Genomic DNA, 27,882 nt, shown 5'->3' on the forward strand with positions numbered 1-27,882 from the left:
TCAGCTCACTGACACTGCCTGCAGAGGTTTCTTGGACCCTGGTGATCAGAGTCGCTCCTCCAACCCCCTCCACCGTGACATGCAGAGCTAGGGTCTCTCCTCCAACTCCAGCCACCCACACAGTCCCTCCGGCTCCTCTCTGGGCTCCTCGTCCTCTCTCTCCAGCTGCTCTTCTCCCTCTGGACCTCAGCTCACCACCCCAAGGACGATCTTCTTGTCAGGCTGACTGTCCTTTCTTGACTCTTCCTCTAGTTGTTTGCCACATACAGCTCAAGTCTCCAACTAGGTCCTAAGCACGTGGGGGCCAGAGTTCTTATGTGTTCACTACCGTACCCAGCATGGTGTTAGGCACTTGACTCATTTGGCAGATGTGACCAGATATTTGTTTTTCAATAGTAATTACATTTTTTCCTAGATTTAAAAAAAAGGTATTATTTTAGGCTATATTTAAGTTTTGAATTTTTTTGACATTTTCTTAGTTGCTTTGCTTTTCTTTAAGAGTTTTTTTCTGTTTGCATGGGAACTGCCTGGCGTCATGCTGCTGCTGCAATCTACATTTAGGCTTTAACTTCCCCAGGTGAGGATCTGTCCAGTCAGATGGTGCTCCCTTGTTTGCCATAGCTGGGCCTCACATTTCAGTGACTGTGTGCACGCCTCCCGTCTGTCCAGTATTTCAAACAGCAGATTTATAACTTTATAAAATTTTCTTACCCATGCAACTACATCACCTCTAGCAACCATTTTACATCTAAATAATCATCCTTGGCCTCCTTAATAATGTGAGCTTAAAGATTTGCCAGCAGTTCTTTTTTTTCCAGATACTGCTTCCAAAATAAATGATGAATTCCTAGAGATTGCGTCACCTCTTCCTTCCTCAGCATCAGTCATTTCAGAGCAGCCCTAGTGACTCTGTAATTATGGTTCCCAGAATATAATCCCTTATGAGGGTTTGTGTGACTTTTCATTGATACCTCCATGATGTCAGAAGCCTCTCAGTGGTTCCATGACCCAGCCTCTCCTGCTCAGAGACCACACTGGCCTTCTTTTTGCTTAAGCCAGCCTTTTGTTTATCTCCTTGGGTCATAGAGGAATCTTCAGCAAGAGTACTTAGCCCTTTCCCTTCTTACTCACCTTCCTCTACTGTTGTGTTTTCTTACTGTTTCCTTATTTGAACACTGATCATTTCATATCCCCTCTTTATCTTCAAGATTATTCTTCACTATTTTAAGAGAAAAGAGGACTGTGTCCTATCGACCCTCTGATTTACCTTTTTCCCTTCCGTGCTGGTGTCTCAATTCTGTTCCTCTTTGTAGTAGTCTATTGTTGCATAACAAATTGCCCCCAAAAGTTAGTAACTTAAAATGGAAAAAATTCTTTATCTCACAGATTCTGTTATCTCACAGGCATGGCTTAGCTTCGTCCCTCTGGCTCTGCACCTCCCATAGGTGCCAGTCAGGCTGTGGGCAGCAGTGAGGGGCTCAACCTCCTTGGTGGCAGACCTCAATCCCTCACACTGTGAGCCTCGCCACAGGGCTGCTCACAACCTTGCCGCTGGCTTCCCCAGGCCAGGGACCCAAGAAGGGGCAAGCCAGAGCACTCAACGCAGAAACCACCATCTTTTTATTACCTAGTCTCAGAGCTGACCTCGCATCACTCCCATCTGTTCTGTTAGATGCAAATCAGTATATCCAGTCCTCATTCAAGAGGAGGGCATGAGGACAGTAGATAGTGGTCATTGGTGGCCATCCTGGAACCCGGCTACCACAGTCTGCCCTTTGGCCCTGTGATTTACAGCCCTCCCACATGCAGAATGTATTCACGCCTCAAGGCTTGCAAAAGTCTCCTCCTCTTGCAGCACAAGCTCAGTGCCCAGAATTTCCGGTGTAAATCAGTTGCGGGTGCAGCTGAGGCTCCTCAGGGTTAGTTCCTTAAGTGCAGCTCTCTGACTACATTTCTTCTCAACCTATGAAACAAAGAAACAGGTTATCTCTGTCCCACATACCCAACACAGAGTGGTGGGACAGGCATACAGAAACCTCAGTAGACGAGGAGTCATTGGGCCCCAGTATTCTGAAAACGTCAGGAGTTTCCTGATCAAGTCTTAAGGCCCAGGCTGTTAAGGTTCTTCTGTGCTTCTCAGCTCTGCTCTTGGGTTCTGTGTTCTGCCCTCTGAGTCATCTTCCCCCCTTTTTTTATATGAAAGATAGCCTGTGTTTGCAGCAGAGCAGGTCTTTCAGTCTGCATCTTGACAGTAGAACTCTGAGAGTTCAAAGGCCTCCCCTCATTTTATTCCATTTCTGACCCTCTCAGCCCAAACTAGAGGTGTTTCTGAATATATAGTTCCTTCAAGAATTTTATGGATCTCCTGTGATTCTTCTGGGGGTTCATTCCATTAGGCGGAAGTCACACCTACAAATCTTTTCCACATAAACCTTCTCTGCCTTGGGCCCCTGCTGAGACAATGGAGGGACAATACCCCTTAAGCTTCCTCAGGGCATGTTTGAAAGAATCTGTGCAGCACACCTTTAATTTCTTTAAAGAGCTCTTATATGACTGAAGAGTACACTGGGCACCACCCTTGTTGTTTCTGAGGTCTTCATCATACCCTTGACTTCTCTGCAGTCTTGCTCTCAATTTAACGCCCTGCTTTTGCATTTTACTATAAGCCACAAGAAGAAATCAGGTAACACCTTCAACACTATTTGAAAATCTCCTTCGCTAGGTTACCCATAGTATTAGACACATTTTCTGCTTTCCACGTAACTGCAGACAATAGTATTGCTAAACTTTCCACCACTACACAACAAAGATTCCCTTTCCTCCGGTTTCCAGTAAGATTTTCCTCACTTTCTGCAAGCCTTAACCCTCAGTGTCCTCAAAGTCCAAAATTTTATGAACAGTGTGTTCAGACACACTATCCGTCCATCAATCACCTTATTTTTGAGATATTTCAAAGTAATTGGCAAAATCAGTACACTCCCCTTAGACACTTCAGCATGCATATCATTAACAAAAGTTTAATATTTATTTTAAAGATATTTTTTTCCTTTTGAAGTAAAGTTAACACACAATAAAATGTGCAAATGTCAAATGAACCATTCAATAAGTTTTGACAAATTCCTACAGTCTGTAACGCAAACCCCTACAGGATAAGGAACATTACTGTCACCCCGTTTGCCAAGGAAGACCGGCCCCGAGCCAACATCCATGCCCATCCTCCCCCACCCTGTACATGGGATGCCCACCACAGCATGGCTCTTGCCAAGCGGCGCCACGTCCTCACCCGGGATCCGAACCGGCAAACTCCGGGCCGCCAAGAAGCAGAACGTGCAAACTCAACCACTGCGCCACCGGGCCAGCCCCCAGAATCCTTTCATACCACCTCCCACTCAATCACCATTCCAAATTCCTTGCCCCAGAGGCAACCACTGTTCTGATTTTTTTCCCCCCAAAGTTAGTTTTGCCCCACAAAATTAGTTCCATGTAAATGAAATCACACAGGATATGCCCTTTTAGTTCAAGGCTACTTATTCAGCACAATGTTATTTAGATTCATCCATGTTGATTATAGTGGTTCATTTTTTTTTATTACTGAATGTGTTAGTCTGCTGGGCCGCCTTAACAAAATACCACAGACTGGGGGGCTTAAGCAACAGAAATTTATTTCTCACAGTTCTGGAGGCTGGAAGACCAAGAAGAAGGTGTCCACACCTTTGGTTTCTCCTCAGGCCTCTCTCCTTGGCTGGCAGATGGCCACCGTCTTGCTGTGTGCTCACAGGCTCTTTCCTCTGTGTGTGTGCATCCTTGGTGTCTCTTCCTCCTCACATGAGGACACCCTATCTCCAAATATAGTCACATGGGGGTTGGGCTTCACATATGAATTTGGGGCAGGGGCACAATTCAGTCCATAACGCTGAATAATATTCAATTTTACTAATATACCACACTTCATTTATTCATTCTTCTATTAATGGCTACCTGGGGCTGTTCCCTGTATAGGGCTATTACGAATAAATCTGCCATGAACATTCATATACAGGTATTTTTGTGAATATGTATTTTTATTTCTCTTGAGTAAATGCATTGGAATGGAATTGCTGGTCATGCTTAGTTTTATAAAAACTGCTAGACTTTTCCAAAATGATTGTTCCATTTTTGCACTCCCACCATCAGTGCATGAGCATTTTGGTTGCTTTATATCTTTGTCAACACTTGGGGTTATCACTCTTTTTAATTTCAGACGTTTTGGTAGGAGTATATTGAATAACTTTTAACAAAACCCAAAAGAAACAAAAAAGCCAATTTAAAATTTTTATTCTTACAATGAACATTGTAAAAAATGGCAGTTTAAATTTTTGTTATAAAATGGCAATTTAATTTTTTTATTATCAAAGTAATAATCAAACACTATTAAAGGTTTTTAATGAAAGCAGCAGTCCCCCTTCCCTACTCCTATCCTAGGGAAGCTACTCTCAGCTTTTAGCTGCTTTTCTCCTTTGCTACCTGATAGTTTAGACTGCTGCTTCTTGATTTATCAGTTTCTGACATGACCTGTTAACTTCCTTAGGTAGCACATGAGGACAGAGCTCTGCTGTGTACTCTCATTCCTTCTCCAACTGCTACGTGCCCTGCCAACACAGTTTCACAGTTTGGTTAACATAGTTGTCACTACCTCATTATTATGATCACGGAAATACTGTTCATTGCTGAGAAAAAAGGAAGCTATAATTATTCCTCTTTTCTTATACATCTCTTTATTTTCATGGCATTAATAATTACCTCATTTCTTCATTTGCCTAGCTTGCTGTGTTCATGTTGTTAATTGTTTCCGCATGTTCCAGCATCTCTTCCACATGCTCATGAATAACATTTGCATATGCTCAAAGAGGTCACTTCTGTTCTTTCCTGCAGACTTCCGTAGTCCAGTCCACTCTGAACTGGTTATTTTCTAGGCCTGCTGAGCAACTGAGTCTTCTCTTTACTGCCCCTTCACCGTTCTCCTGGGTTAGTCTCCCTGTTTGCTGTGTCCCATATCTTCCTCTGTCTTGGTTTAGCCCTTTATTTTGCTGTAATACAGTAACTGTGGGTAGGAAGTAAATTTTTTGAGACCTTGAATATCTGAGAATGTCTTTATTTTACTCTTGACTTGATTGATAGTTTGGCTGGGTATAAAAGTCTAATTTGCTAATAAGCTTTCCTCATACTTCTGAAGGCATTGTCCCATTGAGTTCTAGCATCCGTTCTTGCTGTTGCAAGGTCTGACACCATTTTTTTCCTGACCTTTTGTATTTTGTATGTTATTGTTTTTCTTTGGGGAAGTTTTTAGCATCTTTTGTTTGTCCATGATGTTCTGAAATTTCACAGTGATGCTCGTTGGTGTGGGTATTTTTCTTATTCATTGTACTATATTCATAATGGGCTTTCAATCTGGGCTTTCATGTTCTGGAAAATTTCCTTTGGTCCTAGAAAGTTTTTCTTGTATGTTTCTTTGATCACTCCTTCCCCATTGTTTTATATAACCTCCTTTTCTGTAATACCTTTTATTGTAATGTCACATCTCTTGGGCTGATTCTCTAATTTCCTTACCATTTTTTATCTTTCTGGGAGATTTCCTCTACTTTATCTTTAAGACTTCCTCCAACATTTTTATTCCAGCTTTCATATTTGTTTCAATGTGTAAATGTTTTCTGGTTGTTCCTTTGGTATGTAGTATCCTGTTCTTGTTTCATGGCTGCAAATTCTTCCATTATCTCTCTGAGAATATTAATTATAATGGCTTTGAAGTGCTCTCCCTCTGTCTTCAGGGTTCTGTTCTTGTTTAGTTGCTCTTGTGCTGCAGACTTTCCTTAGACATCTGATGAACCTGAGCTGTCTATTCATGTTAAAGAGAGAGACTCTAAAAAGTTGATGCAAAATTTTTGTTGATTAGTGGACTTTATGGTAGAAGGATAGGATAGGAAGCTGCATTTTTACTGTGGACCCCCAAATGTCACTCCCTTGTGGCATTTCCCTTAGGCTGTTCATTTTTCCAGAGAAGAATTCAGTAGTCTCCTGTCTAGAAGCCTGGCTGGAGACATCCTGAAACAGGGACAAGAAAAGGAAGTGAATCTCCACCTCTGCCTGGTGCAAGACTTCTTGGTCCTCTTCTCTCCGGAGAATAAACCCCCAGTGTGCTGCCAGGCAGAGCAAGATGAGAGGAGACAGTAACAGGAAAGTTGCTTGGCTGCCTGGGCAGGAGATACGGCCTGGTGGGAGGTGGGAGGGAGGCTAAGGATTCTAAATATAAACTGTCAACAGCCTTTCTTTTATGTCCTTCACTCTCTGTCATACCTTGCACCTCCAACTACTGAACATTTTCCCAGTCCAGCAGGTCAACAGACTCACTTATTGTTCGCCTCCACCTCTCCAGAAACCCAGGGGTGGCTTTCACTCTCTGCTAAATCACTTCCATCCAGTTTCAGCCACTTTCCATTTTCCAAAAAGTTGTTGAAATCTCTCCACTGCTGTTGTTGCTCCTCTTGGTTTCTTGGTCCTTATAGATTTGTACCTCTTCACTTTCCTTTATTTTCACTTTAGTGGCATTTTGAGGTTGATTTGCCATGTTTAACCAACAGAATCGTGATTAAAGGATATAATTTTTGACTCTTTAAGGAATTGAGAACATGCCCAAATTGCTTCACTTAAAAAGTTTAATTTTTTTCATATATTTTTTTGGGAAATGTGATTCTTCCACATATTTAAATTGCATATTTAGGGTGCATATTTAAAATCGTTACCTGAAGAAATTACATTACCAACTGTCAGACAGACAGTGTTGAAATTGGTTTCCAGAAATGTTTAGTTGGCCTAGCCAGGGTCTTCCTTGTCTTCCCTAGTCTCTCTGAGGCTAAACATCAGCATTAATAAGGCAGTGAGCAAAGTTTAGGAATTTTCAATACTGTGGGTTTGGATTCATAGCGTCATCTCACCTCCATGGAAAATGAACCCATAAACTTGGCTTCTTCATTAGCACCCTCCCTCCACCAGCTAAGGTGACTGTTGCCAGAAAACAAATATTGTACTGCATTTTCTTTAGAATGATCTCAGAATTTGACCCTAACATTTAAACCTAGTGCAATATCTTGACAACAGCAGTTCATCGAGCATATTTCTTTTTTGCTATGCGTGATTCAGAGTTACGTTTTTATTTGTTCTTCCAGAATTGGAGAGTTCATATCCTTATAACTGAGCTCATTTCCAGATTTAATTTATGTCGTGTGTGAGTTAATGGCTTGGTCAACCTATCATAAATACAACCCAGTGTGTTGAACATACTCTTGGAGAGCACCTCTATTTGCTAAATAAGAAAATGGAACAGGTTTCTACCGCTGCTTCCCAAAAGCCCTGATCCCAGTGACAAGATACTACAGGATGCTTTGAGGGGTCTACTAATTGTATCCAGGCCTTTCTTTCCCTTAGGAACATGAGCTGAATGTTGGCCTGGTCTGTAATTGGACTCTTATGACCATCTGGCAGCTTCTGTAACATATTAGTGGCCTTGGCCCAGTTTCTAATTGGCATGTACCACCATCAGATTGGCATGTGTCTGCATCCACAAGACAGCTTACTTTCTAAATAAGAGAGGGTGTAATATCTTTCCTTTCTTTAGCTGTGATGCAGTTGCTCCTCACAGGTTTTTTATTTTAACTGAGAAGAAGTTAAAATTTCAAGATTCCCATGTGACTTTAATCTTGAGTCTTTTGAATCTAGTTCTCTACTAACTGAAACAGAGTCTAGAAACTGCTGGTCCTGGCCCCAAGTCTTGAAGAAATTATGTAGCATTGTATCTCTCTCTCTGGCTTCAGGCCATAGGCATTCTTAATCTGCAGGCTGTCTGCAAACTTTAATAGAAAGCTTCGTCTGTAATCATTTTAAACAGAGCCAGTGAAGACAAGATTGCTTTAGTTAGTAGCTTACCAGCTTAAACTAAGTACCCTCTAGTTGGATTGGAAACTTGAGGAAAAACTCAGAATAAGTTTTCACTTACATTTTGTATCTTACTTGGCAACTTGTTTGAAAATGTTGCATAAAAGATCCAGTACAGGAAACATTTTATATTCCTACTTATGATTAATAAATATGGAATCTAAGGCATTCTAGTTTATAAATCAAGGTCTTAGTCCAAATTTCCTGTTTTTCTACATTAAAAAAAAAAACCTCAGGGTAAAAATAGCACTAAACTGGGGCCGGTCCAGTGGCATAGTGGTTAAGTTAGTGTGCTCCACTCCAGTGGCCCAGGGTTCATGGGTTCAGATCCTGGGTGTGGACGTATACACCACTCATCAAGCCCTGGTGTGGTGGGATCCCACATAGAAAATAGGGGAAGATTGGCACAGATGTTAGCTCAGGGACAGTCTTCCTCAAGCAAAAAGTAGACGCTTGGCAACAGATGTTCACTCAGGGCCAGTCTTCCTCATAAAAAGAAAAATAAATTAGCACTAAACTGTATAGGGCAGTCAGGAGTCAATGCAACAGGCAAAATCAATAATTCAGGATGCCGTGGTGCCGAGGCTTGCCAGACCATCGGTAGAAACAGTCATTTTGTAGTCACTAATAGATAAGGCATTTGACGCAGCTGCTTTTATAAATATATAAGTAAATATATCCTACTTCAAATTTTCTGTGTTTATTCAGAAGAGGAAAGGAGTAGATAACAAAATGATAAACAAAATAATAAACCAATGAGTTGGAAATACAGGCTCACACATTGCTAGTTCATGCAAGATGCCAACCCCACTGGTCAAAGACTTTCTTACCACATCCTAGGTTTAATCACATCTATTTCTCCCTGGATTTTACAAACCTGGCCACTGTCTTCCATCTTTAATACCCTATACCACCATCCCAAACATGTATATACACTCACTACACATTTTGACCTTTATTCAGAGATTTTCCAGTCCTTAGTCCTTTACACTTTCTGATTTTCTCAAATTTCCTTAGCCCAGCCCCTTCTGACAGCCCACAGTGGCTCTTCCAGCACCTCTCTGTCTGCAGAAAATCACCAAGGTACTCTGACGATCCATGCCTGGCATCAGGCACTTTGGGATTCATCCCATTGGTTGACACTTCGTCATGCTGACATGAGTTTCCTCATTTGTATTTCTTTATAGCCTAAAGAATGTTTCTTAATACAACCAAGGGAAACAAGAGAAGATGCTACCAAGACCAGGAAGAAGAGAAAGGTAATATTGATAATTTCTTGCAATGCTGGGGCCCCACGTGGTTTCCATCACATTTTGGTACAGTGTACTTTGATGAGGCGATTGTTGTAATCTCCGCTTTAGGGATGCGGAAATTCTAAGATTCAGTGAGGTCTGGTGACTTTCCTAAGATCTGAAAGTAAATTCTTCGGATTCCCATTTCAATCTTGTGGAGCACCAAATATCTTCCTTCCCACCCGGTGTTTTCACTGTGTTTAAAAGTCAGACATGAGTTTCTAATTCTAGAAGCACCCAGAGCTGTCCTACCTTCTGACCCCTCTCCCAGGGAAAGAGATTCACCCACCTTCTTTTCTTTCAATTTTTAACTTTTTATCTTAGAGTATTAATAAAAAGAGAATAATAAGCAAGTGAAGGCAGTATAAGGCATTTCTAACTCTAATTCGGAACCCTAATTTAGAGGAAAAGGCTCCCCTTGCGTTTTAACTTGCCTGGGAGCATGTGGAAGACTGTTGGTCCTATACAGGCTTTCTTGTGGCTCAGCCATGGAGAGAGCGTGGTGAGCTTTGACCTTCCACCACAGTTGTGAAAACAGCAGTGTGATTCTCTCCCTGCCAAGAAGGGTCTGCTGCTGAAGTCTGCAGAGGAAATATGATTGGGATTGGAGGAAAGAAGATGGACTCAAACCCGTTACTTAACAGCAAGCTTTTAGAAAACTCAGAGTGTGTGTGCATATGTTTTCTTTGCTCACAAATGGCCAAATAGGAAGATAGGAGATGCCAAGTTGGCTGAGGTTTGGCAAGTCCTTAAAGAAGTGACTTTGACTTCTCTTTGATAGTTTGTATGCTAATGGCCTTCAAGAGTGTTAAGTTCTTGGTGGCTCAAGGTCAGAACTCCAGCTAGATAGTTTAGCCTTGGCTGAGGTCATGCTAAAATGTGCCCACTGATGACATATTTTTAAAATTTAATTCATTTGACAGAACTTGAACGTTCTTGGCAGTGGTATAGAAAGGAAGATATTGTGGAAGGAGGGAGAAAAGCTGCGGGACCAGAGCAGGACAGGGAAGGGCTTTTTCTGGATCTTTGGTGAAACATTAGAAGGAAATAAGAAGGGAAGTTTATGATGAAAATTAAATGAATGATTGTGTATTCCTGGTACATTACAGGCATTCAGTAAATGCTACACAAATGAATCCAAATTAAAATAGATGTCCTAAAGTGTTTCCTGTTCTGCTTTCCATAGGGCCCCTTCAAGACTCTCTCTCCCAAGAGTTGAGAATTGAGGGTCTAAAGTCCGCTTTCAGTGAGCTCCTCTGCTCAGATTACTCCTGTGGCTTTTACTGTAATCCCAGAAATCCAAACTGAGACTCAGTGCCTTCAAAACCAAATTAGGCAAGAAAGTCTCAGAATTCTACTCTCCCAGGAATACAAATTGTCTAAGGCTTAAAGAGAGATTTTTACAGCAACAAGACTTCTTGGCTTGTAATAGTAAATAATGCCTTATTGCAGAGACTCCTGCAAAAATTTCAGTTCTCCCAAGAGTTACAAGGAGACTTTTAGATCATCCGTTTATTTTTCAAAGCAGGAATGCCCAACTTACCTATTAAGTTCTCTGAAGTGTATTTGGTAGAACTCTACGTTCACACTCAGCTGTCACCAAATCTGTGTGCAGTTTAAATGCCAGAGGAATCAGCCTGTCCTAAGCCAAATGCCATTCTAAAATCTATCCTCCCATTTTTTTTCTTCTTTCTTATGTCTTAGAAGAAAATTACTGACGTTCTTGCAAAATCAGAGCCAAAACCAGGGACCCCTGAAGACCTGCAGAAGCTGATGCAGGACTATTACAGCAGCCGTCGTGCGGTGATTGAGTTAGAAGAGCTCAACCTCCCAGGTGCAGCCAGGCTCTTTCTTTTTTCCATACTGTTCTGAGCTTAGTCGTCCAGCAGGACCCACTGTTAACTGCCGGCCATTGTCGCGATGACGAGGAGCAGCACAGGTTCATCTCTGCTCTCCTGTGTGCAAGGCTGGGTCTCTCAGCCAGAAAATTAATATATTCTCCATGTGCTAATACTTCTTTCCTCAACCTAATAGTTTTAACTCTTGGTTAAATTTTTTTTTTTTAAGATGCTAAATGGTATTTGTTCAATCTAATAGAAAGATTTGTAATTATATTTTTTATTCAAAAAGCTAATTGTTGGATGTGCATTTTTTTTAGCAGATTCTTCAAGGAGTAAGAATCCTAATGAGGATAGAAATTAGATAAAAATAAAGATAAAGCTCACATTTTAAGTATAGATATGGAATATTAATTTACTCATCCTTTACAGACAAGGACGTGAGCTTTGATCCACAGCTTAGCTTTGTTGTTGTTCTTGTCATGGATTTCTGATTATGGTTTTGTTTTTAGGATAGTGTTTTGGGTCCCAGGCCAGATTTTTTCAAGTGAACTATCTAAAAATATGGACGAGGGGCCAACCTGGTAACCCAGCAGTTAAGTTCGTGCGCTCCACTTTGGCAGCCTGGGGTTCGTTGTCAGATCCCGGGCACAGACCTACAAACCACTCATCAAGCAAGCTGTGGCGGCATCCCACATACAAAATAGAGGTAGATTGGCACAGATGTTAGCTCAGGGACAATCTTCCTCACAAAAAAAAAAAAGATGAAATTCTGCATTTTTAGAAAGGCTAACACCTCACCCCAGATGATTCTTAAGCCTACTATTATTTGAGATCTACTGCCTTAGGGTATTTATAATTAAGTTAAAAGATACTGCAAAATTCTTAAAGCAATGAATTTTAATTAATTTCAAGATTGTGATACATCCTGTAACTCTTTTTGGCAGAGATTGAAGAAAAGATGTCAAAAAATCAAACCACAAAATAGTGTGGGTACCACTGCCTCTGCTGAGCTATTTATAGACTATGAGGGATATCTGACACTGCTGTTGAAAAAGTCAAGGGTAGCTTGATTTCCTTTTTCCATTACTGCTTTATGCTTTCTAGAGGCTTGAGAAGCTGAAAAACAGTCCATTCCCTGGATTTTTATAATTCCTTTGTGATGTGCTTTAAAAAAAAAAAAAAACGCTTGTTGGCTTGGAGACATGAGTGCCCCTGTTTCTTTTCCAAAAGGACTACCCCTTAGGGAATTGAAGGCACGCGTGTCCATATGAGCGAGGTCTGGAGTGTCCGACTCCCTGAGCCCAGACGGCTCCAGCAGCAGTCAGAACACTCTCCTCAGCACAGCAGTTCCTCTGCAGGAGAGCTGGGTCCTGACTGTTCCATCTCAGGAACCAAGTGTTGTAACGAAGCCTCTTTCCAAGGTCTAACTGAAGTTTGGTTCTACTGTGACTCAATGGTCAATTTTCCCTCCTCATTCTTTGTTATACCTTCAGCTTTGGAAGAACTTGTGCGATAACAAGACCATTGCTACTCTGTCACCTCACAGAACATCATCACCCTTAATTCACTAGAATGATAGAGTCAAAGGTCAGAAGGAACCTTGAAGGGGTGGTTTGAGTTCCATCATGAGTTTACATTATATTATTACTAGGCTTTCTTAGAGCTCAGTAGTACAATTAGACAAGAATGTATGGTCATGGGCTGGTTTAAGGGGCAAGAAAAATGTTAAAAATACTGTTACAGCCAACAAGAACAGGTTTTCTTTCTCACGTAAGAAATTGGGCCATTCCGAGACAGTGAACAAAGGAATCGTAGTAAGGTTTTAGAGAAAAGGCGCGTCAGTGCACTGATGAAACCAAGGACAGAGAGGAAGTCTGGTAGGTGAGAGGAGGCACATGCTGTGGGTTGTTTGGAAGAGGCACGGCAAGGGTCGTAAATAGAAGGTAGATACAGAGAGCCCTCTGAATGCACTGCTTCTGCATGTGCAGATTCAACTAACCACCAATTGAAAGGCCTAGGATGGTTGCATCTGTACTGAACATGTACAGAGTTTTTTCTTGTCATTATTCCCTAAAGGATACAGTACAGTGACTATTTACATAGCACTTTCATTGTATTAGTATTATAAGTAATCTAGAGAGGATTTAAAGTGTACAGGAGGATGTGTATAGGTTATATGCAAGCACTACACCATATTATGCCAGGAACTTCAGCTTCCGCAGATTTCGGTATCCAGGGAAGTCCTGGGGCCAATCCCCAGTGGACAGCAAGGGACAACTGTACATAATAAAATATTGTTCCTAATTAGTTTGCCGAGTGTCTAACTTGGTTTCCATTTGAGGTTGTTTGTGTCTGTAGGGCAGGAACATGCCTTTTCAGTTAATATTGCGCACTGTACATTGTTAATGTCCTACACATGGGCACTTCATAGAGTTTTGAGCAGTTGCCTGGAGCCAACTCAGCCGTCCTCCTGAGAGCTGCAGGGGGTCAGGTCAGTGCTAAGTGCCTGCAGGCCAGCTGCAGCTGAGCCACCCAGGAACTTAAAAGGCAGGTTCCCAGGCCCACCCCCAAGGAATTCTGGCTCATCACACAAAAGAGAGACCATCCCAGGAACCCATGTCTTTTGTATAGCTCTCCAGGTGAGTCTGATCATCTCTAGGCTTGGGAACTTACTGTTTTAAAGACCATCAAAGGCTCTACAACAGTACAGGAAGCAACAGCTTTGAAGTTACTCACATATGTGAATTATATATTCTGGGTCACAGTATGAATTTCATTTAATTTAGTAATAGTTTACTCCCTAGCGCTCTGCTGTGTTTATAGGCAAACTTTTTCTTGTAGAAAGAATTAGGACACTAAATGTGATGTTGCTTTTTTATATATCTCAGGTACAGACTTAGTAATACTCCACAGTTGCTGGACCGTGTTCGTCACTGGTTGACGACGGCCCCTATGTTTTATTTTGGTGCATTACATTGTCTTTATTGTGTTGTGGTGTTGTGTTGTGATGTGTTATTCTCACTCTTCCCCAATCCACACTCGGATTTCCTTTCCCCATAGGCCTTCACTCTAATGTGTTCATAGACACTGTTAAAGATGTATGGATTCTTGTAAAATATGTCCTGTTGTGTGTGTTTTACAGTTTTATTTTACAGTTTATCAAAATGATGTGCTTAACCTCTCGTTCTGTTTCTTTCCTCACTTAACACTTTTTTCAAGACATGCCTATATGGCTGTATATACATCTAGTTCTTGCTTCTAAATGCTACACAATATTCCTGTGATTTCCTTGACCACAGATTGCTCATCCATTTTCTCAGATATGGACACTTAGGTTGCTTCTAGTTCCCCACTATCACAGATAATGCTAAGTTAAATATACTTGCGTATGTCTCTTTAGAGACCACACACGAATTTCTTTCCATTATTTACTCAGTAATGTTATCATGGGGTCATAGGGTGTATACATCTCAATTTTACTACTTTCCAAAGTAGCTAGACCACTTAACACCTTCACCCACAGTTCACGAGAGTTTCCATCACCCTACGTTCTTGACAACACTTGGTATTACACATCTTTCAAACAGTTGCCATTCTAACGTGTGTAAAGTGTTATCTCATCGTTATATTAATTTGAACTTCTGTGATGACTAGTGAGTTGGAGCTTCTCCACATGGATTTGTTAGCTGTTTCAGCTTTGCCTTTGTATATTGCCTATTCCATGGATTTGAAAATAAAGATGCTTCATTAGTCCTTTGAATGATACAACAAGCTTCTATTTTATGACTCTAAGAAATTATGGACAGTTAAAAGTTTACTGTTGTTGCTGCTGTTATTGTTTTAAATACTAGACAACACTTTAAAATATATAATAAGCCCCTAATTCACTAAGGTTCTATAACCTTGTTCAAGAATGCACAATTCACGTTTAATCTATTTTGTTATGTATGTGTTTGCAAAATTCTCTACAAGGTATGTTTCTCATATTTCTAGATACCTGTTTCCTCAAGGCCAATGATTTGACTCATAGTCTTTCATCATACCTAAAAGAAAGTAAGTAAACTCTGATCTTTAAAAAAACTATTCACCTTGGGGCCAGCCCAGTGGCACAGCGGTTAAGTTTGCACGTTCCGCTTCGGCAGCCCGGGGTTCACCAGTTTGGATCCTGGGTGTGGACCTACGCACCACTTATCAAGCCATCCTGTTGCAGGAGTCTCACATATGAAATAGAGGAAGTTGGGCATGGCTGTTAGCTCAGGGCCAATCTTCCTGAGCAAAAAGAGGAGGATTGGCAGCAGATGTTAGCTCAGGGTTAATCTTCTTCAAAAACAGTACTAAAAATAAAAAAAGTATTCATCAAGTTGTCATTATTCCGTTAAAGCATAAGGTCTGTCTCTTCAAAGTAAAAACTTATAAAACTACATTTAAAATCAAAAGTTGCCACCTTACATGGATTTTAAATGAAGGTTTCTTTAGGTCCATCTTGATAGCAATTTTTACTTTTTTCTTGTTTTGCTCTGGCTTTGAGAATTGGGTTTTGGTCTCGTTTTTGTTTTATAACACATTAGAAATATTAGTCTAGGAATCTAGAGAATAATCAGTGTTCTGACTACTAGATGAGTGTCCCCTCCTAACTTGTTGTTTGCCATGGGACCAGTCACTCAGTACCCCTCTGGGACTTGACTTTGTCATCTGAGAGATAAGGAAGTAGAACTGTGTGATCTGTTCCAGCTGTGAGATTCTGAAATTCTGGTCACATGTTCAGAACTCAGACCATGGCTACTGCGTGGTCAGTCTAACTTGATCTTTTTAAATATGTGTTGTGTGTATCCAGTAGCAACTAGATTACTTGTATTGTAGTTATTTGTTTGTGGCCAACAATGAAATAGTTTAGATGAAGATTCAACATTCTTCTTTCAAACTAAGCAATTCTGAGGACACCTAACTTGAGTGCTTAAACTTTTCTCAGCCTCAAATTCAGTAAATTTAAATGTAAGTGACAACAGAATCAACCGCACTGGATTATGAGAGCTAATAAAGAGAATGTATGTAAAGTGCTTAGCACAATGTCAATATCTAATAAGTGTTTGCTATTGTTTAAATGTCATTTCCATTTTATATCTTATGTTGATGTCCCTTTAAAATTTAACATTATTAAATCAGAATTCTTTTCCTATTTAGTCAACATTGCCTTCAAGCATCTAACATAAATTAAAATATTGAAAATGTATTCTTCCAAAACTAGTCACATATAGCTACTTGATGTATTATATGTTTTGTTTTGTAAGTTAGTGATATTCTGTTTTAATCTAATATCTAGAATTACCAGAGAATAGAATCTAAACAGTGCCCGTTATATTTTATTTTCTTTAAACACTAACAAAGAAGTAATTGGAGGGGCTGGCCCCATGGCCAAGTGGTTAGGTTCACACGCTCTCCTTCGGCAGCCCAGGGTTTCACTGGTTCGGATCCTGGGCATGAACATGGCATCCATCACTCATCAGGCCATGCTGAGGCGGCATCCCACATGTGACAACTAGAAGGACCCACAACTAAAATATGCAACTATGTACTGGGGGGATTTGGGAAGAAAAAAGCAGAAAGAAAGAAGAATAAAAAAAAGATAGGCAATAGTTGTTAGCTCAGGTGCCAATCTTTAAAAAAAAACAGAAGTAATTGGAGAATGCTTGAGTTTGAAGGCCCTATTTTGCTATATTTAGAGTGATTTTTTTATGGTCTTTTTTTCAGTCTGTCCTAAGTGGGTAAAACTTCGGAAAAACCACGGTGAGAAGAAGTCTGTCGTGATGCTGATCATCTGCAGCTCTGCCATCCGAGCCCTAGAGCTCATTAGGTTGGAAGCTTCACCTATTCCATTTTGTAAATGTTTTCTGAGTGACTGATATGTGTCAAGCTGAAATGTTCTATATGCTGGAGATGGAGCAATGGACAAAACAGACAGAATCCCCTCCCGCATAGAACTTACTTTCCAGTGAGGAAGACAGACAATAAACAAATAAATATACGTTATAATGTCAGGTAGTGGTAAGTTATGTAAGAAAAAATAAAGCCTGGCAAAGGGATAGAAGTGGCTAGGGGCCACTTTTTAAAGGGTGATCACAGAAAGCTTCTCTAAGGAGATGACATTGAAGCAGAGACTTGAACAAAGTGAAGGTGAAAGAAAAGCAGATACCTGGAAGAAGAGCCTTCTAGGCAGGGGGGTAGTAAGCCAGGAGGCCCTGTGATGGGATACCCTGGAGGATTTGAGCAGGGGAGTCACATGATCTGAAGGCTCACTTTGGCTGCTGTGTGGAGCACACGCACTGTAGAGAGCAAGGGTGAAAGCGGGGAAACCACGCGAGCAATAACCACTTGGTAGAAAAGGTCTGCTTGAAAATAATAACAGCACAACTAGAAGGACCTGCAACTAAGATATGCAACTATGTACAGGGGAGATTTGGGGAGATAAAGCCGGAAAAAAACAAGAGAAGAATAACAAGAAAAGATAGAGCACCAAGGAGTAAACTTACCAAAACCCATGTGAAGAAAATATTACACAAGGGACGCAGAAGATCTCGAGCAAGCAAAGGCACACGCCATGTTTCTGGATAGGAAGACTCAGTGTCATGAAGATGTCTGTTCCACCTCGGATAATGTACAGATTTCACAGATTCCCAATGAAATGCCAATAGAATTGGTTTTTAAACTAGATAAACTAGTTCTAAGTTCATGTGAGAAAATACAGAAGAAAAAATAGCCAGGGAAATTCTAAAAAAGAATCCTAATGAGAGCATCCTATGCCTATGGTATATCAGATTCCAAAAACAAAAACACATTATGAAGTCTCAATAAGTAACAGTATGGGACGGGCACACGCATGACAGACAGATCAGACCAGTGGGACAGAACTGAAAGTTCAGACACAGACCTACACACATATGCAGATAAAGCACATGGCGAAGGTGACCAGTCGGTAGGGGACGATGGATTACTTAATAAATGCTGTTGGAACAACTGGGTAGCCATCTGGAAAATAAAGTTGGATCCATATCTCACTTCTTAGACCAGGGTAAATTCCGAATGGACCAAAACTTTACGTGTAAAAATTATGTTTTAAAGATAATTTGTCAGTGCTTTCCTAAGTGCTTTCACATACCTTTTCACTTGCTGTAGTTTTATAGAACAAACGCAAAGACTTCCACTGGGTCAGAGAAACACTCAGCTTTCAGAGAAGAGCCATTGGAGGAAAATGGGATTTTCTGGGACACGGCCTCTCCGGGGGGCCACACCCTGTGCCAGAGACAAAGAAAGGAGAAACCAAGTCCTGAGACAAAGGAACTGCATCAGCCAGACGGAGTTGCAGATACAGGCACTCAGCAGTTAGTCCTGTCTGTTTTCTACGTGAACTGATCTGATCATGAATTTAGAAAAGTAGTGGTTAAGCTTTGTTACAAGTCTTTCAAACCCTCCTTTTCCCGCTAGGCACACACATTCAATTGTATCACACACTGTCCCAGTCAAACAAAAGTGTTCCTTTCAGCTATTTCTGCTCTAAACATAATTGATCTTCAAGACTCCGACTGCTTCTGAGCAGCTGTACTTGCTGGTTCTGAAATCACCAGGAGTTCACATGGACTTTTCCGTGATTTAAAAACTGCCGCCACAGAGCTCATTTCAGATTCAAACACTAATGGCAAGAGGTTGGCCTGGAGGCGGCTTCTTCAGAACAATTTGTCCAGTTGACTTGAGCTTTGCTGTACACGAATGCCTTTCTGAGGAGCGTAAAGCACTGTGTATTCGCACTTCATTTACCAATTCTCAGTGCTTTTCTGTGTCCCCAGCAATGCTATGATCCATGTCAGGGTTAAGTGATTTGCAAAAGGTGATTTTTGTGCACGCACAATGAGCTCTATTCACAAAGAATAATGTTGAATACTTCTAACTTTGTAAGAGTGTCTGTTCTCTTGAGAACCATGTGTTGTGTTAAATATGTCCCCCAAGTTGTCTTCCTAGTAAACCCTGCCATGGAGAAAGCTTGCGTGTAAGTAAAGCAGAGCAAGCGCAACAGAGCTTGTGTAACATGGTTCGCTGCTTTGCAAACTTATATATTCCTACTGGTCAATAATATTTTTCAAAATAAGTAATGATATATAAAGGAAAGTAATATTCCTGAGCAGTATTTCCATGTTCATTCTGTCTCCAAACATCAACTAAAAGATTGTTATTTTATACCTATTTGTATCCAAAGCATTTCCACATATAAAATTTTACAGAAAAGCTCGCTCTGCAAAGTAGATAAAAGTGAGGGGCTGCTCTGATTGAAGGACTGAAGGCCCCTGCTCCCACCTGTCAGCTCCTCCCCACCCATCACAGCAGCCACAGATGGATCTTTGCAGATGCCCTCGGGCTCTCACAGAGCACAGGCTGATATCACTGCTCCCAGATATTCCTCACAACCAAATTCTGTATGAGATCTGTACTGTGGAGTCTGAAGATGAATTCTCTGCTGGGAACCTGAAATACAGAAATTCCGTGTTACAAGTGAAGGGCAGATCTGTATGTTTCAATAATCAAGGAAACCTGAGTACAGTTAACCTGGTATATGAGAGCGAGAAGCCAACCCAGCTGTGTGCCTGATTGAAGGCCACCCCACTTTCATTCCAGAGATGAACCAACCTGAAAATCTCAGAAGTGTTTCGCATATATGTATATATGCACATAAATGCACATATTCTTTTGAATAAATCAAGACATAATACTTAAGTAGTCAACATGGCTTGGAATGAATGAGTTTTCTTATGCATTAATCTATTCATTAGGTCGATGACAGCATTCAGAGGAGACAGTAAAGTTATGAAGTTATTTGCAAAACACATAAAGGTAAGCCAAGGCCTGAGGTGCCTGGTGGGATGTAAGTGATCCTTGAGGGCCGCTCCAAGACCTCAGCTTTCCCCTCAACCTCTTCTCCTTATCTCCTTAGCAAGCGTTTTCTCTGGTACCTCCTTACATAACATACTTCGCAACCATCTGGTTTTCTTTCCTTCCCTGCCGCTGCATACTCACCTGCCCCCACAACAGTCACTACTCCTCCATGCTCCCTGATTCCTCTACAGAAGCTCAGATTTCACCCCTGGATTCCTTGAAGATTTACCAGTTTTCTAGGGAGATGCTCTTCTTTTTTTTTTTCCCTGAGTAAGACCAGTCCTGAGCTAACATCAGCCGCCAGTCCTCCTTTTGCTGAAGAAGATTGGCCCTGAGCTAACATCTGTGCCCATCTTCCTCTATTTTATATGTGGGACGCCTGCCACAGAATGGCTTGATAATCAGTGCCATGTCCGCACCCAGGATCTGAACTGGTGGGCCCTGGGCTGCCAAAGCAGAGCACGCAAACTTAACCACTGTGCCACCAGGCGTGCCCCATGCACTTTTATCTTGATGTCACCCTTCTTTGCCCTGGAAGTTGACCCTAAACAAGGGTAGCCCCATTTGCTTTTTCACTTTTTTAAATTTTGAGATAAAGTGCTCTAAACTGGCCTATGGTTGCACTTTTTAACGACTCTTCTCTTCCATCTTGGAATAGGTCCAGGAGCAGGTAAAGATGCTGGAAAAGCGTGTCGTGCACTTGGGTGTCGGAACTCCAGGGAGGATTAAAGAACTCATTAAACAAGGTAGGGAAAGAGGCAGTGACCCTCCCCGTCAGAGCTAGGAGTTTGCTCTTCCTCCAGGCAAGCTTGGGAAGCCAGCTGTGTGATGGTGTGAAGCCAGACCTCTGTGTTCATTCAGGAGTTGGAAACTCAGCCTTTAGCCTCTAAAGCCAGCGGCAGGTATAGTGCAATAGGGAATGGGAAGGACTGTGGCAAACTGCAGTACGTGTGCCGACCCAAAGACATTCAAATTCCAATTACTCTAAGCCGGTTGGTGGATTCACAGTTCATCCCACTCATTTGCAACCTCTGAAGTTTGTAGAGATGGCCGTGTTGAATATTTCCCTCTCACTTGATTGAGTCTTGGTTTCCCCAAGACTCCCACTCCAGTTAAGGGCTGATATATAAAACATGTTGAAACAAAAATGCAGCTTCTGTAGACAAAATACAGGTATTTTAGAATATTTCTCTTGAATACATTTCTCTTTTAGTGCTTTACCCAGAAAGTATTCCAGACAACGTGTGCTGGTGGATTTTTATAGTGTGTTGACTTTCTCAAAGCCAATAGCCTAAAAGCCTGCTAACCTGCTAGTGATCTTATTACCTGTTCTACCTGCCAGACAGACTAAAGATTTCTTGCATTATTCATTTCCAAATTAGTTATTTAATATAGTAATTGAACTTTGTTTTCTAACTGTCTGGAACTATTCCTGGATTTTTTATGCATGTAAAAGTAATGCGTTCATCAATATAGTAACTCACTGTAGAGATGACAAATGCCATCTGGCAGATGACTGCTAAAAATACTGATGTTTCTCTCCAGATGAAAACTATCCAGGGTTAAATGAACCCACTGTATACAGAGTGCTGTATGATTACAAGGAAGGGACAAACTTGGTGGGCCCAGACGAGGAAGGGAAACAAATATTTTTTGAGTTCCTGCTTGTACATAGTGCTATGTTAGATACCCTTACATGTCTCCTTTAGTACTCACAGCATCCTCCTTTAGTACTCACAGCGTCCTCCTTTAGTACTCACAGCGTCCTCCTTTAGTACTCACTGCATCCTCTTTCGTACTCACTGCATCCTTGCAGGCTGGCATTCTCATTTCTTGTGAGAGAAAACTGAAGCTCGCCGGGTTAAGTAGCCCTCCTGAGATCCCTCACTGTTGGCCTTGCTGGTTCCATAGCCTTTCCCCTCAGGGAGCTCCTGATCCAGTTAATGAGATAAATGTACATAGAATGAGATTGAAGCCAAGAGGCAGTAAAAGCCAGGGGCCAAATGTGCTCTTCTAAGTCCTGTAGGAGTTGAAACAAGGGAGAGATTGGTGTGGTGGCTAAATCTGCAGAGAAGGTTTTCAGAGGAAAGGGTCTTTCACTGGTCTTGAAGTATGGGGAGGATTAAAACAGACAGGATTAAAATAGATGTGAGAACAGTATTCAGGAATGGGGGAAGGACTGAATCAGAAGTCAGGCAGAAACGAGTGATGAATTAGAGCGGATGATAAGGAGGCAATGCAGCGTGGAGAGGAAGAGCCCCTGTGATGGACTCAGACCTCCGGGGGTTCCAATCCCTGCTCCAGCAATTTACCAGCCCTGTGACCTTGGCAAGTTACCTAACCTTTCTCAAGCTGCTTCTTTATCTGAATCACAGAGATAGTAATAGTACCACCCTCAAAAGGATTGTTATAAAGACAAAATGCCCATAAAGAGCTCAGCACAATAAGTGGCATGCCTGAAGAACACAGTAAGTGTTAGTGTGTTTATTAAGGAGATCACCTTTCTTGGTTGGAGGCTTCGTAGGCTGTAGTAGCCTATGATTCCACTGGAAAGGAGTCAGATTGCAGAGGGAGGACCTTGAACAGTAAGCTAAGGGGTTTGGATTTTTGTCTTCTGGACGTTGGAGGGCGTTGAGGACATAGGAGAGCACCGGATGAGATGTGCTTGTGGTCCATCTATGAGACACAGAGCTGGGAGAGATTGGCGGGGCAGCATGAGGCCAGGGTGGGACCCTGCCTCTCCCACTGCTCTTAGCCCAAGATTCACCTCTCCCCTGCTGGAATCCAGATGGCTTTTTGTGTGTCACCAGGCCCCCCCATGCAAGAGGGCCACTCTTGTCCATATTTGAAAGAGAGAGAGAAAACCAGGCTGTACAGATTGTTGAAATTAGATTTCTACAAAGTTGTAAGAACTAAACATGAAAGTTTATTTCATTTAAGGAGTAAAAAAAATCATTTAAGGAGCCGTTGATTTTTTTTAATACTAATGAAAATAACTTTCCTTCTGATTCTGATTGGATAAATGGTTTAATACTCATTAACCACAAGTGTTAGACTACATACAAAGTGTTTAAAGAGCACGCTAAAAACTGAAAATCTAACAAAGCGAGACAAATGGCATATAACTTATTTTATGTAGTTGTTTATGACCTAAGATGTTTATATATGATATACTAAGGAGAATTTCCAGATGTTGAAAGATATACCATGACATTGGGATCTGTACAATTATAGACAGTATAGTATTGCTTTAATCTAATAATGAAGGGGATTTTCTGACTATAAGAGCCTTTGAAAAATGCAAAAAGGTAACAGAAAAGAAAATGACACTTTAGAGATAATCTCTTGTTAGTTGATACTGAATATATTCTCTTTCAATAGTTTATTTTTATAAGGAGCCCATACTGTATTTCATAACTTTATAACCTATCTTTTCCACTTTATATATCTCATGAAGACTTTCCTTATCATAAAATAGTTTTAATTTTTCATTTTTAACAGCTATATAATATTCTACTATAAATTTATATGGGCTTTTTTTCTATTTTATTGAGATATAATTGACATGTAAAATTGTATTAGTTCAAGGTATATAACATAATGATATGATACATGTATATATTGCAAAATTATTACTGTAATAAGTTTAGTTAACATCCATCAACACACATACTTACAATTGTTTTTTCTTTTTCTTCTTTTTTTTTTTAAAGATTTTATTTTTTTTCCTTTTTCTGCCAAAGCCCCCTGGTACATAGTTGTGTATTTTTAGTTGTGGGTCCTTCTAGTTGTGGTGTGTGGGATGCCACCTCAGCATGGCTTGTCGAGCGGTGCCATGTCCACACCCAGGATTCGAACCAGTGAAACCCTGGCCCGCCAAAGCAGAGAGCACAAACTTAACCGCTCGGCCATGGGGCCGGCCCCTACAATTTTTTTTATCATCATGAGAACTTTTAAGATCTACTCTTAGCAACTTTCAAATATACAATATAGTATTATTAACTATAGTCACCATACTGTACATTACATCCCAAGAACTTATTTATCTTATAAGTTTTCACCTTTTGAATACCTTCACCCATTCCCTACCCCCTGCCCCGACCTCTGGTAACCACCTATCTATTCTCTATACTTATAATGAGTTCAATTTTGTTCAGATTCCACATATAAGTGAAATCATATTTGTCTTTGTCTGACTTATTTCACTTAGCATTAATGCCCTCAAGGTCCATCCATGTTTTTGCAAATAGCAGGATTTCCTTCTTTTTTATGGCTAAATAACATTCCATTATGTATATACATTACATATATATATATAATGGAATATGTATATTATACACACACACACACACACACACACACCACATTTTCTTTATCCATTCATCTGTCATTGGGCACTTAGGTTGTTTCTGTGTCTTGCATATTATAAATGATGCTACAGTGAATATGGACGAGCAGATATCTTTTTGAGACAGTGATTTCGTTTCCTTTGGATAAATACTCAGAAGTGGAATTGCTGGATCATATGCTAGTTCTATTTTTAATTTTTTGAGAAGCCTCCATACTGTTTTCCATAGTGGCTGCACCAATCTACATTCCCACCAACGGTGTTCAAGGGTTCCCTTTTCTCTACATCCTCACCAACATGTATTATCTCTTGTCTTTTTGATAATAGCTATTCCAACAGGTGTGAGGTGATATCTCTCTGTGGTTTTGATTTTCGTTTCCATGATGATTAGCGATGTTGAGCACTTTTCCATGTACCTGTTGGTCATGTGTTCTTTAGAAAAATGTCTGTTCAATTCTTCTGTCCATTCTTTAATCAGATTGTTTATGTTTTTTTGCTATTGAGTTGTATGAGTTCTTTATACATTTTGGATATTAACCCTAAGTTATATTATTTCTTAGCAATTCTATTACGGTAGGATATTTGGGTTGTTTCTAATTCTTTACTATTATAAATAATACTGCACTGATCATCTTTGCAAGTAACTGTGTTTAAGTTTCTGATGTTTCATTGGGATACATCATAGAAGGAGAATTATTTTATCAAACAGTAAGCCTTTTAAAGCTCCTGTTATATAATGCCCAGAGTCTGCACCTGTTTGCTCTCCCACTAGCAGTAAGTTGTTTTTAAGAGAAGACTATCAATCCATTGTCTCTCTCAATTTATCATTTTTAATTTTGCAGAGAGTTTTAATAAGAGGCATTGTGATTATAAGAAGCATGAAAAAGTCTTTGGGGCAGAGAGGAAAATATTGAGATAACTGCAGAGAAAAGTTGAGGGCAAATGCTGCAGGACAGAGGAAGGCTTCCCTTATGTTTCCGTATGTAACGTGCCAGCGTGGGTGGTGGGAAGAACGTGGGGAGGGGATGAACTAACTGTGCCCGACGCTGACACCTCTGAGGAATAGACAGTCCCTCAGGCCCCCTCCAGCCCCGCCCTCTGAAATTGTCTTTAGATAGACCGTCAGAAGACAGCGGGAATGGGGTCCTTCAGGGTCTACCTCTCTCCTCAGAGCGTCACAGACTTTGAGTAGAGCCCATCCATCTTAACTTCCTTGTCTGCCTAAAATTAACCCCCCAGCCCTGTCCTCATCCTTCTGCCACTCACCTCCTCAGAGCCATGCAGACCCTATTGGACTCAACTCCCCTGCAGGGCCACTACCACAGCCCACAGGCACATCTCACCGAATCCCTGTCCGGAAGGAGACTTGGCCCTCTGGACCTTCGTGAAATGGAGGCTTGGGACTGCTGCTATGGCAGCACCCAAGCATCTGACAGCTTTGCAAGAGCAACTGCTCTGCTCGCCTCAGAGCCAGCAGTCAGGCTGAGGAGGGCAAGTCTCGGGGAGCTCCATTTGTTTCCCATGAGGCCAGGGCAGCGTTCCTGTGCGGGGATTAGTTTCCTGGGGAGAAGGGTGGAGTGAGGGGACAGCAGTGAGGCAGGAAACAGCCAGGAGAATAAAAGATTATTTTAATAAGCTTGTGTCGTGAGGTCTTTACTGTAGCAACTCTCTCTGCTTCTTTCAGGTGGCCTCAATTTGAACCCCTTGAAGTTTCTGGTTTTTGACTGGAACTGGAGAGATCAGAAGCTGAGGAGAATGATGGACATTCCCGAGGTACCGTGTAATCAGCAGTTGCCTTTAATCTTTTTTTTTTTCAGTTTGAACTTGAGTTCAAACACAGTAATAAAGTCTTTGACATGGGAGCCAGCACATTCTGGCCTTTGAAATGATTCCTATCTTTTAACTCTGAGGTAACTACAATTATAGAGACCATCTCACGCCTCACGCAAAACCGTATCCTGTATCTTTTCCATGTGTTTCGTAGGAATCAGCTTTGTTTCTTCATGCACTGTTCAGTGGCTCTGCCCTTCTAGGGACCACAGCTTTACCTTTAGGTGTACCTTTAGGAAGCAGGAAGATCTGAGGACTTGGCACATTTCCTTGGGTCTTTAGAGACTCCATCATCTTTGCCTTTCATCCTTAAAAGTGCACTTGGATGTGGGGGCCACAAATTTGCCTCATTGCCCACATCTCCACATCCCCCAAAACCCACTTATTTAATTTAGAAGGCTATTCTGGTTTTTGGAGGTGGGAACATTTTTTGAGGTACCAGTGGATCAAAACTGATTGAAAGCGTTTGTGGGCACGGTATTAGCTTATTATATACATATGAAAATAATTCATTATCATCATAACGTGAAACACTGATTTGCCACCCACCATGTTATCATGGGGCTAATTTTTCAATCTAGCCTGATGTTAGAGAGAAAAGGGGTTGTGCAGAAATAAATATGGCTGCCAGTCACCAGTCAGGAGTGAACCAGGCAGTAACTGGGGAAGAGGCTTGAAATTACTCCTCCAAACATGCAGAGTGAATTAGTTTACCACATAAAACTATATTCCGAGAATGACCAAACCTGATTATAATTGATCAGTGAGTTATATCAGACATTGGTTCAGGTTAAAAGAAATTTTCTCAGTTCCCTGCACACACACACACACACACACAGCCTGTCCCCTGAACTGGTTTTATAAAACAGGTTTAGCCAATTTGATGTCAGGCATATCAGAAGATATTTGATGATTTCAGTTATAATGTTAAATCTGAGTAATCCAGCACTCATTTTCTAATTATAATAATAAGGAGAAATAGTTGCAAGAGAAACCCTTGTCAACCATGTTTATTTTTATTACATTGATGTCATTATTAGCAGTTATCCTATATCAAAAAATTATATAATATTATATAATAGTGTATAATCTGGGCACACTTTGGGTATCTTGAAACATCTCTTTATGAGATTTGGTATGAAATTTTATTTTGAATGGCTACAGACAAAAGGATACTTTAACAAAATTGACGTTTTGTCTATTACCTCTTCCTTTATGTATGTAAAAATTTCAATCCTGAATAAAATGCAGGTTAGGATTTTTGCCCTCCTTAATTCTGGCCATAACAGTTGCATAAATACCAAGGAGTCCAGATGGTTGAATTTATTCACCAAAACCATCTTTTCTTGATCTTAACCTCTTTTTTTCTTTTCTCTCATTTAGATAAGAAAGGAGGTTTTTGAACTTGTGGAAATGGGAGTCCTCAGTCTGTGCAAGTCAGGATCTTTGAAGCTGGGCCTTTTCTGAGTCTGGGTCCTAATGAAAATTCCAGTTTTTGTGATGGGATTTGCGTCTCGTTTAATGGCTCTGGCACATTGCAAGCACTCAGAAAATGCCAGCTATTGTTTTCTTATGTTAACTGCATCACCAGGTGGATCACCGGAATGTATGATGGGGATTCTTTGACCAAAATGGATCTGCCCTTTGCCAACTCCGTTGGATAATAAAGTATCACTAGCTTGTGTGA

General features: G+C 40.9%; 1 protein-coding gene across 2 annotated transcripts in view; it reads left to right on the top strand.

Moving 5' to 3' along the window:
- CMSS1 (cms1 ribosomal small subunit homolog) overlaps positions 1–27,882 on the top strand; it is a 362,276-nt gene extending 334,394 nt beyond the window's left edge. For both annotated transcript variants that reach the window (XM_046658605.1, XM_046658604.1), the window contains exons 3-10: positions 9,153–9,224; positions 10,962–11,091; positions 15,092–15,151; positions 16,847–16,949; positions 19,915–19,975; positions 20,676–20,763; positions 26,050–26,138; positions 27,579–27,882. In XM_046658605.1, the coding sequence (XP_046514561.1) occupies positions 9,153–9,224; positions 10,962–11,091; positions 15,092–15,151; positions 16,847–16,949; positions 19,915–19,975; positions 20,676–20,763; positions 26,050–26,138; positions 27,579–27,662 (687 nt within the window). In that variant the 3' untranslated portion in view covers positions 27,663–27,882. The remainder of the gene's footprint in view (positions 1–9,152; positions 9,225–10,961; positions 11,092–15,091; positions 15,152–16,846; positions 16,950–19,914; positions 19,976–20,675; positions 20,764–26,049; positions 26,139–27,578) is intronic.

The sequence above is a fragment of the Equus quagga genome, chromosome 4 (genome assembly GCF_021613505.1).
Source record: "Equus quagga isolate Etosha38 chromosome 4, UCLA_HA_Equagga_1.0, whole genome shotgun sequence".
Lineage (NCBI taxonomy): Eukaryota > Metazoa > Chordata > Mammalia > Perissodactyla > Equidae > Equus > Equus quagga.